The sequence below is a fragment of the Scardinius erythrophthalmus genome, assembly GCF_964197995.2.
Source record: "Scardinius erythrophthalmus genome assembly, chromosome: 15".
NCBI classification, from domain to species: Eukaryota; Metazoa; Chordata; class Actinopteri; order Cypriniformes; family Leuciscidae; genus Scardinius; species Scardinius erythrophthalmus.
The window spans coordinates 39,838,785-39,858,063 of record NC_138235.1 but is presented as its reverse complement, the minus strand read 5'-3'; the positions used below and the strand labels follow the sequence as shown (position 1 = coordinate 39,858,063).

Sequence of the window (19,279 nt, the reverse complement as noted above, 5' to 3'; positions counted from 1 at the left end):
AAATCATCATAAAGCATCTTCATCTGTAATGATTACACTACAGTTTGAAGCCTCTAAATGAAAGAATGAAACTCTTGAAGAATGTGTTAGCATTTAAAAATATATATTTCAACTAGATGTGTAATTTATTTCGTACTTTTAAACATCATAAATACAGCAGCAAATTACCTACATTTTAAAATATATTCAAATAGTTACCGTATTTAAAATTGTAATAATATTTCACTGTTTTTACTGTATTTTTTATCAAACAAATGTAGCGTTGGTGAGCAGAAGAGACTAATCATTGCTGATGAGTGCAATTAATCAACAAAATAACTGTCCATATTGTTTGTGAAACGACATGAGTTATTTTCTTCTTTGTAGATCAGTTTTATAGCATCATAAACACACACCTCGGTTCTACATGTGCAGTTTCTCTCTGCAGACGTGACCAACGCGCACACACACACACACACACACACACACACACACTGATTATAAATGTGAAAGAGACTAGGGCAAAGAGGAATAATCAGGCCGTCTGAAGGGTCTCGCTAATGAAATGCGTGAGCACCGCACGGGCACAAAAGAGCCATTCACTCAATCATTTCATTAACATCACTGAGAGCGAACACGAGAAACAGACACATGATGAAAGCCTCGGAGATACACAAACTACACGAGCGTGAGTGAGGATGACCTTCATAAAACAGAGATCTGGCTTACCTCAAACACAGTTCTCTGGTTCTCTAGAAAACCTTCGACTGGAGCTTTAAAAGAAGCCTGAAAACGAAACGAAACATTTAATGAAACATCAAGAACGTTATCAAGAAATACAACTCGTATTGAAACTAAAAAAAAGAAAAAAAAGAAGCTGAACCAAAGTTGCTGTGTTGTATATAGCCAACTAAAGTTAAATACAAAACATACGTTAACTGAAATAAAATGTATAAAAACCTTATTTTTCTTCCAGCCAGTTGTCAAAGTAGCATCTCATTTCCATTTTATTTAACTTTATACTAAAATAAGTAAAGCTGAAACAGATTCTCCTCAGCGGACCGTCAAAATAACCGTTGAAATTTAAATGCCTGAGATTCGCGCCTCAGGAACGTGACGTAGGCTACAGTATACACTCGTACGTTGGTTTAAAAAAAAAGAAAAAAAAATGTCAAAACACAATAAAATAACTGAGTTTAACTAAAAACAATCGTATCTCAATGATACTAAAATAACACTGGCACCAATGAGAGCTTTAAGAGTGCACACAACCACACTTCCAACATTAACTAAATAATGGCGACCTTTTGACAGTGATTTTCTTTGTATTACATTTCTAAGACTTGTTTAATTTTTGTCTTACAGTATTTATTGTCTTTTGAACACACAGAACACATAAATTACAGGCATGCTGGAATATTCCACGTTATTTCCTCAGATCTCCACACAAGCCCAGTCAGAGAATGTCTAATATGGCCCAGTGTAGTGTGTATATCTAGTGCACTACACCACCTACTGGCCTCATAGTGTAGCAGAAATACAGGGGCAGATCTAAAGAAGAATAATTTCTGAAATATAACCTTTTTGTTTGAGAAATATATATTTCAAAATGAAAATAAAAAATACAGCTGTTCATTGTTACTTTACAGTGCATTAAATGTTGAAATTAATATTAACTAAGATGACAAATGTTAACTAATGAACCTTATTGTAAAGTGTTACTACAAACATTATACAATAAATTCTAAACACATTTCTGGCGTTGATTCGGTCTGACTCCAGATCTCAGCTGGTCTTCATGAGGGTTTTTGTGTACAGATTAATGTTTTTTTTTTTTAATGTTTTTTTAGATCTTACCAAAAATACAGTGTCAGGCCTAAAAATAATAATTAAATAATCAAACAAATATTAATAAAAAATAAAAATTTTGTTTGAAAAAAAAAGTCTTTAAAAATGTCACCATGGAAAAATGTTTTTTATTAAATACATTTTTTTTCTTTAGAAAAAAAACTATACAGAGTCAGATAAAAAATAATAATTACATACAAAAATTAATGAAAAGCCTTTTTGTTTGAAATACAAATATTACAAAATTTAAGTATTTACATCATTGAAGTAAACAAATGAAATAATAGATAAATAAATCGCACATTATATACAAGATATTCTCAAAAATCTCCAGATGTCTGCTGGTTTCATGAGGTTTTCTGGGCTTTAGATGAGTGTGTAATGACTGAAGTGCACCAGACGAACTGTCAATCATCTTTCATGTCTGCTGTTGTTTGATCTGTTGTCTCTTCTCCAGTTCCCATTGAGCAGCGATTCGTGTGCCGTAGATCACGAAGCCCCAGGACAGCAGAACCACTGCCAGAAGAACCTACACACACACACACACACACACACACACACACACACACCATCAGATACCTTCACTGAACATTGCAATCAGCTGTCTTCATCCTCTAGTTCTGCAGCTTAGTATCAAGTATTAAGTAAGCTAGTATTAAAGAAGAATTATAAGATTATATCTAATAGTCTTGTTATTTTTTTTAAACTAAAACCATTATCGTTTTCGTTCACTGTAATAAAGCTGAAATAATATATAAAATATATAAATTATATCATAAAACAAAAATCCTTAAAATATTAATAAAACTATAATAGAAACAGATCGTATTTGTCATGGTAATAAAGTAACTTTACACCGATAACTACCATTCTTAAATTACTATATAGCCTACTATATTTATCATCAATAATTTATTGAAATACCCAAATCGTCTGTACGTTTATGTCATGAGCAGCTGTACTTTCTGATACTCACGATCGAGAATATTCTGTCCAAACAGCGTCGACTGACGAGCATGGTTTTATGTCTGTTTACTTTAATCTTTACAGTTAGAAACTCAAAGCTGCTTGTTAGCGCAGTTAGCATGACATCACGACCGGAAGTACCTTTCATTCCACTACCGGTTCACCCAGGGCATTTTTCTTACTTGTTTTCCTAAAGTCCTACAAATTCAGCAAAACACTGACATAATGAGAATTATGTTCAAACTGCAAAATAAATTACGTAAAATATCTTACTAAAAATACACTTGTCATAATTTAGACGTTTATCCATAGACTGTACGTTTATCTCATGATTTCATTGTTTTAATGTCATAATTTAGACTTTTTACGTCATAGTTTCGACTTTTTATTTTATAATTCCGATTTTTTCATTCCATACATTTGACTTGTTAAGGTATAATTAGGATTTTCATATCATAATTATTTCTTAGTATGTCATAATTTCGACTTTTCATCTCACAAAATGTGACTTAGTTTATCATTATTTCGACTTTTAAGCCAAAATTATGATTAAAAAGGATTGTTTTTTTTCATATGTGACGAATTTCTGCATTTACTATTCAATAACCATATTTATGTATAGTTTATATATTTGTTTCAAAGAAAGAAAGCGCTTGCAGTCACGTGAACGCGCTGCAGGTGCAGTACCGCTCCAGTCCGTGTGGGGCGCGCGTGCGCGTGACGCCTGCCGGATGAGGCTGTGCTGTGTGTTCTGTTTCTCAACAGCAGTGCGAAACTCCTTCACTTCCATCGGTTTTTAATGTACATTTTCGTTTCTTTTGTGTGTTTATCGTTACGGATATCACGCTGAAGTGATATAGTTGTGTTTATGGGCGGTTTGGATTATTCACAGTGTTTCTGAGGCTTTGTAATGAGGAGGTGATGATCAGGTGAGAGTCTGCTTCATAAAACTCTATTTGTTTTATTTTCAATCAGATTTCACGTTTATATCCGTCTATTATCGATAAAGATGTTTAATAATCGTTGCTTTGAAGGCAAGAGAGAGATATTTAGTGATCCTCGATAAATACCGACAGCAATGTAACTGTTTTTTTTAAATATGTCACATTTTTTATGTAATTTTGAAAATGATAATATCAGTGTTTGCTGTGTTCGATGACGTCACTGTTTTCTTCTTTTATTCGATTTGAATTATCTTAGTTTGAATTATTATTATTATTATTAATGTCTTTATGTAAATTAGTTAGCCTATGTACACTAAATGTCGCATTAACCCTTAAAAAGTACCGTGAATCTACTATGGTAATGTGATGATATTAGATGGAGATACCATGGTGTTTTGATGTAAAATGTAGTACTAAATGGTTACAAGATTCATATACCGTTGTATTTACATGATATCCCAAAGTACTCCAAATATACCATGCTAATGCCAAACTTGATGCTGCTAGTGTTATGTTAGGGAAGCAATTAAGTAATAATTACAGAAAAATCCTTACGACTTTGGTGTACATGGAGTTTGTTGTAATTTTTTACTGTATAGTTGAAGACATGTCATATTACATGCCATCAATGTCATATATATATATATATATATATATATATACACATATGTAATAGGGTTGTAACGTACACAGAAGTCACGGTTCGGTACGTACCTCAGTTTTGGGTTCAAGTTTCGATACAAGTTTGGTACATCAGGAAAAAGCAACAAATCCCCAATGCTAGGTTTCTTTTCATGTATCTTGAACAGACAGATATTACAGTTTGTTCTACCAAGTGGCATTTTGTCCCCCTGAGTAAAGTACAGCTTCCTTTGATGTATTAAAGGCATAGTTCACCCAAAATTAACATTCTGTCAGTAATTACTCACCCTCATGTTGTTTCAACCCCGCCAGACTTTCCTTCATCTTCGGAACACAAATGAAGATATTTTTGATTAAATCTGAGCTCTGTCTCACTCCTCCATAGGCTTCTAAGATATTGAAACTTGCCGGCCCAGAAAGTTAGTAAAGACTTCGTTAAAATAGTCCAAGTGACTACAGTGGCTCAACCTTAAGTTTATCAAGTGACCAGAATACTTTTTGTGTGCAAAAAACAAACAAAAATAACGACTTTATTCAACTATTCATTTTCTTCTGTGTGAGTTCACGTAGTGTAACAGCGCAGCGCTTCTGGGTTGTACGTCAGAACGTAGGCTCACTATTGGCCGACGCTGGTCATGTGTGTGATGCGTTTGATGCTGGCCAATAGTGAGCCTACGTTCTGACTTTTCAAACAATGCGCGCCCCCTTCTGGTCTGGAGTGTGTATCGCCTGTGACTGGCTGTATTTGTCGTCTGACTGTATGCACTGAACCGTGACGTAGGGATGTGCAATTAATCGTAATTCATTTTTACATTTTTATTTTGGCTTCTAACGATTATAAAAACAAGATAACCGATGTAAAATGATTATTGTGCTGCTGCCACATCCCGTCGCTCGCACCTTTCTTTCCTCTAGTAATATATTGAGAATTGGCATTTTGACCTCTACAAAATAGTGGATTCCTCAGTAAATATTCCTCCATGGCATTTCATATTTTGGCGTTCTTCTTCATTTATATATTTCTTTCACCTAATTTTTTAGGTGGGAAATAAATGTCATGTAAATGTGTGGAAGATTGTTTCCGCCACAGAATAAAACATTTTAAAAGATAATTGCGACTTTTTATCTCACAATTGCGAGTTTAGGCTACATCTCGCAATTCTGACTTTATTTCTCAGAATTGCAAGATATAAAGTCAGAATTGCAAGATATAAAGTCAGAATTGCGAGATATAAAGTCAGAATTCGTGAAATAAAGTCGCAATTCCGTGAAATAAAGTCGCATTTGCGTCTTATAAAGTCAGAATTCTGACTTTTTCTTGCAATTGCGACTTCATATCACGCAATTCTGACTTCATAGCGCATAATTGCGAGTTTATATCTTGCAATTCTGACATCTTTTCTCAGAATTGTGAGATATAAAGTCCAATTCTAAGGAAAAAAATACGGAATACAGAATAGTTTAGGCCTATATCTCACAATTCTGACTTCATAGCGCATAATTGCGAGTTTATATCTTGCAATTCTGACATCTTTTCTCAGAATTGTGAGATATAAAGTCCAATTCTAAGGAAAAAAATACGGAATACAGAATAGTTTAGGCCTATATCTCACAATTCTGACTTTAGAACACGTAATTGCGACTTTATATCATGCAATTTTGACTTTATATCTCCCAATTGCGTATTATATAGTCAGAATTGCGAGATATAAACATGCAATTCTGAGAAAAAAAGTATATATTTCTCGCAATTGCGAGTTTATGTTGTTGACTTGTGTAATAAATTGCTTGTAATGTTCCTCATTGTAAGTTGCATTGGATTCAATGTACTATAGGGAACTAACTAAGCATTGTACGCTGAGCTGATGTTTTTGTGTGTGCCGCAGATGATGGCGCCGACTAAGATGAAGTTGCGTGTGAGGAAGAAAGATAGCGTTGCCAAATCTTCTCAGCGTTTGTTGGCCAACGCGTCGCCAGACTCCAAATGTCCCATCTGCCTCGACGGCTTCAATAACGTGGCGTCGCTGGACCGCTGCCTGCACCAGTTCTGTTTCCGCTGCATCCACGAGTGGTCCAAAAACAAAGCGGAGTGTCCGCTGTGCAAGCAGCCGTTCCACTCCATATACCACTCAGTCAAAGGGGAAAAAGATTTTAAGGAGTTCGTGGTGCCGCCGGTGGAGAATGGAGCGGCGGCTAACGCCACCGCTAGCAACGCGCCTCAGCGCGTGCTACGCCCCCGAGCCCTTCGAGGCAGAGAGAGGCGGAGCCACAGAGCGCGACCCGTCCCTTCGTCTTCACCACCAATGGAGGAAGTCATGTTCGGCGGCCTCACAGACGCGGCGGGGCTAACGGATAACCAGGACGTGCAGCAAATGGTGCTACGACTGACGGCGCGCAGGCAAGGGCGGGGCGAGGGGCGGAGCCTGCGACGCTTACGGGACCAGGATGTTGTCTCGTTCCGGCGTGCACTTTACAGGACTGGCGTACGTGTGCGTAACGCAAGAGACGCTGGTCGGCAAAGGGATATTTCGGCGTCGTTCTTACGACAAAACCCTGGATGTTTGCGGCGACTTTTGCCTTGGCTACAACGCGAGCTCACGGTCTTGTACGGGTCGCACGGATCGCTGGTGAACATCGTGCAGAACATCATCATCTCGCGCATTATGAACTATAACATGGAGGACTCGGCCATTCGGGACGAGCTCCGCCCCTTCCTGTTGGCGCGCACTGACCACTTCCTGCACGAGCTGGTGAGCTTCGCTCGCTCCACCCTCAACATGGAGACGTATGACCAGCAGGCCATTTACGACTGTCCCGCTCCCAGCTACGAGGAGGGCAGCAGCTCGGACCTCTCCGTTATCGCCATCTCTGAGGTGAGACATCTCTGGGCAACATTACAGTTTGTGACGACTAACACACCTTTCACACATGACCAGGGTCCGAAATTAACACCCGCCAAGCGCCAAATGCGGGTAGATTTTCCGTTTGGCGAGTATATCTCAAAAGGCTATCCGCCACAGTGGCGGGTGAATGTTCATACCAAAATAATAAAATTGTCAGCGCGCACGCGCTCTTCTGCCTCCGAGAAGAGAGAGAGAGCGCGAGTGAGTGAGCCCCGGCCGCGCGCGCGCGCACTCACTATTCAGAGCGGACAAGCGTCAAGCTTTCCTGTACTTTTTGACAGAGCTTCTTTGCAGCTCAAGTCGGCGGCGGTGTGTACGTACAGTTAACGCTCTATCTGTTGACGGCGCTGAGGAAAAAGGATATGTGAAGCTCCCGCCACTGGAAGAAGCGGTCGCCCCAAAAAAGCCGTGCAGAGCGTCTTCAGCACTCGCGGATCGTGCATACTCCGCCGCTGGCCAGGCTGCTTCTGCTTTACATATTGGCCGTTCTTTTCTCGATAAAATTAGTTTTCTCATAGCGTTTGCAACGCAATACTCGTTCCCTTATCACTCAGGGAACCGATGTTACGTAAGTAACTTAACCGAGGACGTTCTGCCTTCCCTTCCACATGAGTCAGGAAACAACTGACAAAAAAATATATATATATTTCACCCCAATGATAGTAATATTTCATATATTTTGATCAATATATATATAGTTTTTTTTTTTTTTTTTTTTTAATTTTGCTCTGGACAATTTTTTACGTTTGTATTCAACATAATTTGCCTACCTTATAATCTCAATTAAAAGTACTTGAATGAATGTATATGTGACAAAAAAAAAAAGGCTGTTTATTATTTTGGCCGGTAAAAAATATGCTTGGCTGGTGGATTTTTTCATCTACCAGTCCCCGTGGCAGGTGAGCCAAAAAGTTAATTTCGGACCCTGCACATGACCATGATTGGTGCATATTTTTTATTCAGTGGCCCTGTTAGACGCATCTTTTTCGGCAACACTTGATCCATTAATACTGTCTTTTCTCCTCTCTTCTACTCTATCTATTTTTTTTTTATTACATATACTGCGTTACACCAAACTGGGAAGGGTCACGGCATTTACATATCGTTGTCCTAGTGTTAGTTTAACTGCTTCTATTGCTCTCCTCATTTCTAAGTCGCTTTGGATAAAAGTATCTGCTAAATTAATGTAAATGTAAAAGCGTTAGAGCATTCACACTCATGTCAAGTCAAGTCACCGTCATTTATATAGCGCTTTTAACAATACAGATTCTGTACAGATGCTGTTTCAAAGCAGCTGTACAGTGATAATAGGAAATGAATGCAACAAAGATTGTTTTGGCTGGACAGCAACTCTAGAAGGAAGTAAGTGTCCAGCTTAAAGGGTTAGTTCACCCAAAAATGAAAAATCTTTCAGTAATTACTCACCCTCATGTTGTTCCAACCCCATAAGACCTTCGTTCATCTTCGGAACACAAATTAAGATATTTTTGATTAAATCTGAGAGCTGATCACTCCTCCATTGGCTTCTAAGGGATTGAAACTTGCTGGCCCAGAAAAGTTATTAAAGAGATCGTTAATATAGTCCAAGTGACTCCAGTGGCTCAATCTTAAGTTTATCAAGTGACGAGAATACTTTTTGTGCGTAAAAACAAACAAAAATAACGACTTTATTCCACTTTTCATTTCCTTCTCTCTGGGCGTTGAGTCTTGTGCGTAGTGTTTAAGCGTAGCGCGTCTGTTGCACGTCACCACGTATCACACATGACCAGCGTTGGCCAATAGTGAGCCTACGTGGTGACGTGTCGTGCAAAACACACACGCGCTGCGCTTAAAACACTACGCAAAAAGACTCGACGCCCAGAGAGAAGGAAATGAAAAGTGGAATAAAGTCGTTATTTTTGTTTGTTTTTGCGCACAAAAAGTATTCTCGTCGCTTGATAAACTTAAGATTGAGCCACTGGAGTCACTTGGGACTATATTAACGATCTCTTTAATAACTTTTCTGGGCCAGCAAGTTTCAATCCCTTAGAAGCCAATGGAGGAGTGAGCCAGCTCTCAGATTTCATCAAAAATATCTTAATTTGTGTTCCGAAGATGAACGAAGGTCTTACGCGGTTGGAACAACATGAGGGTGAGTAATTACTGACAGAATTTTAATTTTTGGGTGAACTATGCCTTTAAGTACGTTTTCTGATTGATTCGTTTCTGTCGTAAAAATCATTAGCTGTTACTTGTTAACTTAGGGCAGTGCTTCTCAATTATTTCCTGTTATGCCCCCCCCTAGGAGGAAGTAAACATTTCACGCCCCCCAACTCTCCGCCGCGACTGTAAATAGTATCATGTGTCTATAAAATTGTTATAAGTACACTAAACATTGTATCCTTATTAACATTAAAGAAAACAAAAAAAGAAAGAAATATAGATCAACTTACAACAAAGAATAACTTTATTAACATTGTTTTTTAGTCTGTAACAGAAAAGACTTAGACAGAAAAGCCTGAAATAAAAAAAAAATCAATCCTTATTTAAAGTGTAAACATTTTTTTGACCTTTTGATACTGAAAAATAAAATAAAAAATAATCAATAAATAATAATAAATTCAAATTGATCAGCAACATTAACTCAGGAACACAATATATAAAACACTTGAATGAATAAAACAATTTGTGCTGATTTTTTTTTTTATCAAAATGAGTAAGTCAGGATTAATGGCTACAATGAGCACGTCTAGCAGTGCACAGCTTTTCCAGGCGGGGTTTGAAGCATGATACTGCAACTCTCAGCTCCTGCTCAGTGTTTAGCTGGGACCTGTACTTGGTCTTCAGTGCAGCAACAGCAGAGAAGCCAGTCCCACAAAGATACGATGTTGCAAAAGGAAGAAGAATGATGGATACTGCCTCTCTACACTCAGCCAGAATTCACTCAGTGTCTGTGATGTGAACCTCACTCTCAATGTGGAGTCAGACGACATATCAATGAACTGGTCCTCCTCTGCAGAGCTGAAACCAGTTGGAGCTGGTCAAGGCTGGACTGGGACAAAAAATCGGCCCTGGCATCGGCCCGTGAAAGAGACTGTGAACGCATTGAATTCAGGGAGCAGGCTAGGTTACTACAAATGATGGCCGTGAATAAAGTATAATATTCAGAAGTAAACAGTGTAGCTGACAGAGTGTTTATGTCAGAATGTTTATTTTTAAACCACAACCTTCTAAGTGCTTCTTTTACCGATATATATTTAAGAAAACGCTATGCTTGAGCAAACAGTTTGTGAATTGGCTACTACATTAAACATATCCTATTCAATGCGATCACAGTCTCTTTCACGGGCATCATTAGTACTACAAATGATGCCCGTGAAAGAGACTGTGAACGCATTGAATAGGATATGTTTAGTTGGTGAATAGCATAGGCTACTATTACACAGCAGCGATAACATTAAGCGCACCAGAATGAAATATAATATTCAGAAGTAAACAGCATAGCTGACTTACAGATTCAGTTAACATCCACAAATGAATATGAATTACATCCACAATGAATTACATCCACATCCGTCGATTCAGGGAGCAGTGCAAAGTGCCCGTGCAAAATCAGTTTTTGTGTGTGTTTTTAGTAATTGTTGGTTTCTTGGTAAAGAAAACTATAATATTCAGAAGGAACCAAACTATAATATTCAGAAGTAAACAGTGTAGCTGACTGAGTGTTTATGTCAGAATGTTTATTTTTAAACCACAACCTTTTAAAAATTATATATTTAACGATATCTTTAGCATTTCTCATCCAAACAACGTCAAACTTAGCACTGCACTTACTCGTGTCCGTAGCAAGACACCTGTCGAGTTTGAAATCCATCGGACTAACGGTTCGAGAGATATGCGGTACACAGACAGACACACAGACAGACAGACACACACACACACAGACAGACAGACAGACAGACACACAGACAGACAGACAGACACACACACAGACAGACGTTTCTGTAATTTATAGATAGATAATTTTTCATGTTACGAGTTTGACAGTATATTGTACGATTCTTCGGCTAGCAGTTGTGGAAAAGACATAACGAGAAAGACTACATGTCGCCTATGTGACGTCACCCCATAACACGTTTTCCCTCCACTTGCCAAATCACGGTGCTAATGCTGCGATAATCTATGGAGACAGATCAAGACGCCTGTGTGTTTTGTACCCAAATGTCACCATTCAAACCAAATGGGCTGTTCTTTCCTCAGATTCCCGTCTGAAAGCAGCGAGAGTTGTACTCCACAAAGTGCTCTCACACAAAGTCTAACTGTATCAAACTTCTACCCGCTAAATTGTAGCATTCTTCACACGAAAAATCACATTAAAAATTCACAGACGACATATGTTCACATTCATGGCACAATTCAAACGGGACCAGAAAATAATTACTTTCTCACATTCACTTGCATTGACGATTTTTCAACCTAGAGGTCCAGTGGAGTTAGCGGAAGGGGCGGGACTTACCAGCTCTAGTCTATATGATGCTAACAGTGCTCGCTGGTTTACTGAAGTAGCATTCACAAAGCAAGACGATTGTTGTCAATATTCGGCACGTTTTTGCTGAAAAAACTCAAGCGGCTTATCAGCGTGATTGGGGTGTAATGTCTTTTAAGTGACGCCTTAATTTATTTGGCTTCATGCTGTCCGCTGCCAACATTTTTAGACACAGTAAACATACCGGTCTTTCTTCGTCTCCCACCGTAGTCATAGTGAAGCCAAGCGCAACATACCCATGTCCTCGTCTTAGCTTTCGGGAGACTTACGTTTGTCTCATTATCTCCGTCTCTCTCCGCCTTTCTTTTCATCCCTGTTAAATATTTTTCCATGGTGTTTGTTATCTGCACTTCAACAATTTGCAGATATACAAACTTTACATTAAAAACACAAAGTTCTTTTTCCTATCTTTGAAATGTCATCGTTGGCATGAATCTTAGCTGAAAATTCGCATTTTGTCCCCCTCTACAAGGGGGCTTTCTTCTTAATTTAAGTAAACTTCCAAGGGGTCCTAGTCTTGGAACTGATTATTGTTTAAGGAACAAGAATGTGCAAAACATTTATAAATGTGCTCTATAGATCAGTTTTTGTTTGAGGAACTTGGACAATCCTGAGTGGAAATATTGAGGTTTCCGTAAATGTTCATACAACCCTAATTTTGTTGTGGGCCATCACACAAAGGCCTCGTTTACACTGCAGGTCTTGATGCCCAATTCTGATTTGTTGCCTATATCCAATTTTTTTGACCGTCCATTTACTCGTTCTTTTAATTGTGACCCATATCCGATTCATGTGTTTACACTCGCCATACTATCTGAAACATTGCGCATGCTTAAAGAGTTAAATTATCTTGCACAGATGGACGAATGCAAAACATGATTGATGCTAGCTCTGCGATATGCGAAGTTCGCCAAACATCACCATGATTATGAGGCGGAGGAGGACGAACAGTGCTATCACTGCACATATGCTTCAGTTATTGTGTGCGAGAGAGATCTAAGGACTGGCGGGAGCATATTGTGGCGAGTAGCAGTAGGTCCGAAATTTTAGGATGAGCAAGCCAACCTTTGATATGTTGTGTCAACGTTTGTCCACATTCCTCTCCTACGATGACACAATGTTTCGTTGGGCCATCCGTCTATTTGCAGAAGCGCGTCGGGGATTCTCTCATCATTAAACTGCGGAGACGTTGCCTAATGCCTCAGAAAATCCGATCTGCCTGTCTACATGAGTCGCATTGGCACATATCAATATATGGATTTATATTTGATTTATTTCCACATATGAATGAGGCCTGAAACCGATCTCGAAATATCTGAATAATATATTTTTTTCCTGTATACACTGTCAGAGAACACATCCGATCTGTGTCACATATGAGCAAAAAATCTGAATTGGGTCACATTTCACTGACAGTGTAAACCAGCACTTCTCAAAGTCCGGACTCCGGTCCGAATCCGGACCCGGAGGGAATTCAATCCGGACCCGCCTCCATTTCGTATTTCAACAGCAGTAATTGTGTGTAAGGGATTAAAAGTCTGGATTTCCTACTTTGATAAACGCATGTCAAAATCATTTGTTTAGTGTTTTATGTCTTTTTGGAGATGGTCCGAAATTAAAGCGAAGGCGAAATATTTAACGTTTTCCTTTGTGATTCAGTTGCCATGACATCCAGTGAGCGTTTACTTTTGACGTAATCGGGCGCGAGCCGCGCAACACGACACTTCACCGCAGTAAGCGTTTGAATGGGTGTGTGGAGGATGTCATTGTCCAGGCAAAGAAAAGTTGACGAAGAAAATAGAGTTTTCAAAGATGATTGGACAGACAGGTATGCGTTCATTTTGGCCCAATTCAGCACGAAGCCATTCTGTTTGATTTGTAACGAGGCAGTTTGGAGTTGTGAAGAGTGGAAATGATAAAACGGCATTATGAAACAAAACACGGTGATTTTGAACGGCAATATCCACAAAATACAGAGGTACGGACAGCAAAACTGACAGCTAAAGTCTTAATATGAGTCAACAAATAAGTTGCTTGTGAGACAGTGGCGGCTGGTGAAAAATATCTTAGGTGGGGCTGTGTCATATTCAGTCGGTTTCAATAGTCTGGTAACCATGGGAGTCTTTTAGCAAAACGTTAGTGGCTCCGAGGTTGTGGAATGTTCTTCCTCAAGACATCCGTCAAACATCCACCCTTCTCTCCTTCAAAAACACATTTTTTATCTGAATATTACTCTTCAGCTCACATTCTGTAAATTCTACATTGTTATTGATATGCTATTTGTTTGAATCCCTCTTTGTTTGTATCTTTAAACTAACTTTGTAAGTGACCTCTGAACATTAAGCCTATTTTCTGCCCTTGGTATGTGTATTGTGCTTTGATGTTGATGTTTATTTTGTTCTATTCCTTAACCCAGTCCCAGTGGTTCTCAAACTTTTTAGAGATGTACCCCATAAGGCTTTTAACATCCTTCTGCGTACCCCCACTCTTCATTCACACCTTTTTAAGTGAGGGACAATATTTGCCCCCTTAAATCGAATTTTCCAGTGCATTTTTACCTTTACAAATACCTTTATACAATAAATAATGCTTTAAATTACCTTATTTTTTCATAAAATTAATGTTGATTTGTTATACATGTTTATTAAAAACAAGTTTTTTAATTACCAATAGTTCCGGACCTTTGTCATTGATGAAAATTCAGATTTGGACCTTTGAATGTAGACTTTGAGAACCCCTGGTGTAAACGATGTCAAAGACAGCCACCTTAAATAAAAAAATAAAAAAATTGTGGTTTTGCAATACCAATAAATAGAGGTAATAAATGAAACCTCTGTTGGACCACTAGAGATGGATTGACCCTAAATGCAGTGACCGAGGGGTGTCAAGCTCCAGATATGACCAAATATCCCCAACCATAACTTTCTTTTCTTCCACTGGTAGAGTATGTGTTTGTATCACCATAAGTTAGATCCTAAGGGAATACACAAACTAATATATAATGCATGCTTTACTTGCACTATAATTCACTTTGGAAAAGGTCATTCACCAAATTCATAAATGTCAATGATATTGAGTGTGTCTATCTCTATATAGTAAGTCATATGATATCTGTGTGTAATGAGCAGAGCATAATTTAACTCTTGAAATTGTCCCCTATGAGGTGTTCTGGCACTGTTTCTGTTTATTGTAAGCAGATAATGTCAGAGAACAGCAGAAGGGCATTATTGTGGTTTTGGTTCTGTTCATGCAAGTTTATGAGGTTCATTCTTAATGGTTGCATTGTTTTTTTCTCACAGGACGATGATGATGGTAATGACAGTGAGGACAATGTGACAGAGAATCCCTCTGCTGTCCAGGAACACCTTGCATCCGTTGCCAATGCAAGTGGAACGGAAAGTTTGCTGAGTCAGTCAGCGTGGGATGATGAGACGCCTGGTCCCTCCTATTCAACCCTCTTTCCCTCTTCTAGCCAATCACAGGATGAGGGGGCGGAGCCAAGCTCAAGCACAGCCCCGCCTTTCAGCGGCCCTGACATGACTGGGCCTGCAGCAAGTAGCAGCGTGTCAGCTGGGCGGGGGGAAGATAACGAAGAGGAAGAGTGCCTGATTGTGGGATACGTGAAGCCGATGGCCGAACGGACCCCAGAGCTTGTCCAGCTCTCCTCGGATTCGTCTGAAGAGGAGCAGGAGGCAGCCGATAAGGAGACGACAACCACAGTAACGAAATCAGAGACATCCCAAATGGAGCTCCCTTCGCAGTCCCATATGAACCTGCGTATTCCCAGTTTATCCCCAGGCCTTGCTCCCTCATGCAGTCCTCAGCGGACACACTCGGACTCACACAGCAGAGAAAGAGAGGCCGATTACTTGCCCTGCCGCGCTCACCCGTCCAAAGATGGTTCCGATTTAAGGCAGAATCGAGATGACACTGAGCTCAAAGCGTATGGGAGATGCTCAGTCAGTAAAGAAAAAGCCAAGAGTTTAGAACAATCATGGCACGCCAGGACCCCAGATTGCTCGCCAACCCAAACACGTTCGCCTCCAAGTTGGTCCGGTCAGAGTCCTGCGGTGTCTATTTGGAGCGACAGCCCTGTCTCTGGCTCAAACGCTAGCGACTGCTCTACCTCTCTAAACAACACGAGCCAAGAGCTCCACATGCGAGAGAAACTCTCACAGTCTCCTTCCTACTCCAGGAAGAGGAGAATCAGGGAAATGAAGAGCAGGTCTCCCGACTTGGACTCGTTCCTTAGTTCCCGCCATCCCAGAGAGTCACAGCGCTGTCGTAAACGCCGCAAGCGAGTGATCAGTAGCAGCAGCGCCGACTCGCAATCCGAAAGGTCCTGCCTGGACAAACCAAGTGGGAAACGCAAGTACAAAACCCGGCACTTGGAGCGAGCGGCCCAGCGGCTGCACGAGGATGGAACTGCAACCAAGGAAAAGCGGCGACGGCGCAGTAGGGAACGATCTCCCAGTGTGGAGATCATCTACGAGCGAAGGGCGCCCGAACCGCATTGGCACCAGCGGAGGAAGAAGAAGCACCGAAAGCGGAAGAGGGAACTCCGTTCACCCACTGTAATCACGATTGACAGCGACAGTGACCGTACCATCGACTGTCTGGACCGTGTCATGGATATTATAGACCAAACCGCTGCAGATGTTGAGCCGAGGGATGGGACTCCTGGGCAAGATATGATCCAGAACTTGAGTTGTACCTCCTCAAATCCTCAATCCGAGTCCTCGAGTCCCGTAGTCCGCACTGACCCAACCACTGAACGCACACTAAACCTGGACGACTATGTGGTGGACGTAGTCGACCGCAGTAGTTCCGACTGCTCCCGAAATGTGGATGCCAGTAACCACGAAGAGTTTGTGCCCGACCCCTTCCCAATGGCTTCGATGTCACCTGCCCCACCTTCGGACACAAGACTGCTTGAAACTATACTGCAAGATCTTGAGGAATTCCTACCAGAGGCGAGGCCGAGTCCTTACGCAAGTTCTCACGTCCAACAGGAGCGAGCTTCTATCCCTCGAAAAGACCAATCGGACACAAGAGGAGTTGCAGAATACTCGGAGAAAAAGAACACGGACGGAGACGGGCCGCAAGAGCCGGTGACCAACATTGCTAGCTAGAACTAAAACAGACTTTTTCTTACTTGTATAATGCTGATCTGAATCGCTTAGCCAGTCTAGAGGTTTTTATAATCTCATTTAAAGATTTCTGCTGGGAAAAGATGCTTAAGAAACATTCAGACGTTTTTTTTTTGTCATTTACAATGTTATTATTATTGTTCATGTTGTTTATAGTTGCAGTGATCCTTTTCCCCGAATCTGGTGCTTACTTACTGTGCCACTACCCCACAACAGTCATGTCTGGATGGTAACCCTTGTTCCCTTAGCCTCTACTCTAACCCTTTGTAGCAGCAAATACATTAGGGTTACTATCTAGACATGTGGTTCTCCACTTGTTTGGTTCGGGTCCCAGATTTAGTTTCAGAAGACACATGGCCTTTGACCAACTGAGCAAAATATATAGGAAAATGTACTAACTGGACTTGATGATATGGTTAGTTGCATTTTCTGCTTTTGAACAGACCAGACATCTGTTTTTGGGACCAGACTCACTGGTTGAGAACCACTGTTGATCATTTGTTACCCACTGAACTTTGAGAATTGTGTCTTCATTAAACTCAGGGAACAGGTGACGTGCGCCTCCATGCCTTCGTTACACATACTTTGTGCTTGCGTATGAGGGACTATGGTGACACCCTGGAGATATAGTTCACTGATCATATCTACTGAACACACAACGAGCCTTCTTTACAATAGCTGTCCATCATGTCAGCCAACAATCAATAAATGCATTCAATAGATGTACAATCCAGCGTCTGAATCGGTTTGTCTTTCTTTTTGAATTGCAGCATTAGTTCATCAATTTTGTGACCTGCTTATGATTGTGATGTGTTTTTACCAGTTGGGATACAGCAGAGTGATGAATCCTGTGTCTTCCAGGTAATGCTTTAATAGCTTGACTACAGTATCAGGCTTTAATAGTCTTTGGTAGAGTTGGGAGCCGGCTTGTTTAAAATTAAATTGCTGTCGAAACTGTTGCCTCAAATAGCCAAATTAATTAATAAATTTTGTTTATTTTTTGCTAATCACATAGTTATGAAGGTTTCACAGACAAGGCTTAGATTAAGCCAGGATTAGGCCTTAGAGGGTTGTATGCGTGACAAAAAGACTGAGCGGCAGAATTGGTTTTCAGTGTGAATGCCGCAAAAACACACATCTAAAACGGGAAAGAGCTTTGAGATTGACTGTACAACTAGTTGTGAAAAGAAATCTGAGGTTTATTTTACAGACTGATGAAAGCTACAGAACAGAGAAGCAAATGGATCGCTGCAATTGACAGAAACAACAGGACTCCAGGCAGAGAAAGGTGGATTTGCTGCTATCATTTTGTGTCAATATGCGGAATTTTGGGGTAAAATCTTAACCTATATATTGCAGTTACATATTGTATTTACAACTCATCAATTAAATATTTGTCATCCTATAATCTGCATAATTGATTGTTATTAAATAAACACTGACAAAAAACTATACAAGTTTTATTGCTGGACGATATGATGATATAACATTGATATAAGTGATCACCTGGGCCCAGTTTTTCAAAAGTAATCCAGTGGGATTTCGGATCACGGATTGGATCAAATCTTGGAAATGGGTTTTTCAAAAGCAAAAGAGGGATTCTGAACTAAAATCAGATCATGTAATCCGATCTTAAATTTGATCTGGATCAAACCTGCCCTTTGGGTTTTTCAGAACTTTGAACTCGGTTTGGGATCTATTTGATCCAAAAAAAAAAAAACAGGATTATCCTGATCCCATCAGAAGGGTGGATTCAGTTGTGATTTTTCGAACCAAATAAAACTAGAGAGTTTTTTTTAAGTGAATGATCACAAAATCAATGTTTACTGATGATATATACATTTCTTCATATTTGAAGCATATATGAAGCATGTCACATCTAATGAGATATGGTAAAACAACAAAATCTGCAATTTAACATTATAACAAAATAAGGAAAGTAAAATGTTTCTGTTTATTACAGTGTTTCTGTTTCTTAAAATTAAAATAAACAATGGTTATTTGTGGCCACCGGTATTTTGCCAACTGTTGTTCTTTGCTAAGCCAGTAGGCGACACTGTTGGTTCCATTTATATGAAGGTAAAACAGTAGCAAAACTCGAGAGCATGTAAATGTGAATTTGAGAACTTGTACAATAAATATTCGTACTTGTACATGAACATTTACACTCACAGCCCCAATGTGAAAACCTGTAAAATAAAAATCTGAAGTTGAATTTTGAAATTTGCACTCGCAGATAATAGTCACAAACCTGTATTCTGAATCTGAAGCTGCAGACGAGTAGACACAAATGTGTAAAATGCCATTCACAGAAATACAACG

The 19,279-nt window shown here is 39.7% G+C and overlaps 1 protein-coding gene across 2 annotated transcripts; it reads left to right on the top strand.

The window, feature by feature from the left end:
• Positions 1 to 2,386: 2,386 nt before the first annotated feature.
• toporsb (topoisomerase I binding, arginine/serine-rich b) lies at positions 2,387 to 18,658 on the top strand. Of its 2 annotated transcripts, none has more exons than XM_081387233.1 (3): positions 2,387 to 2,471; positions 6,266 to 7,252; positions 15,107 to 18,658. In XM_081387233.1, the coding sequence occupies exons 2-3, from the start codon at positions 6,266 to 6,268 to the stop codon at positions 16,937 to 16,939; spliced, it is 2,820 nt and encodes a 939-aa protein (XP_081243359.1). In that variant the 5' UTR covers positions 2,387 to 2,471; the 3' UTR covers positions 16,940 to 18,658. The 2 variants fall into 2 exon arrangements, with proteins under 2 accessions (XP_081243359.1, XP_081243360.1); XM_081387234.1 differs by lacking the exon at positions 2,387 to 2,471 and adding an exon at positions 3,487 to 3,722.
• The last annotated feature ends 621 nt before the right edge of the window (positions 18,659 to 19,279 follow it).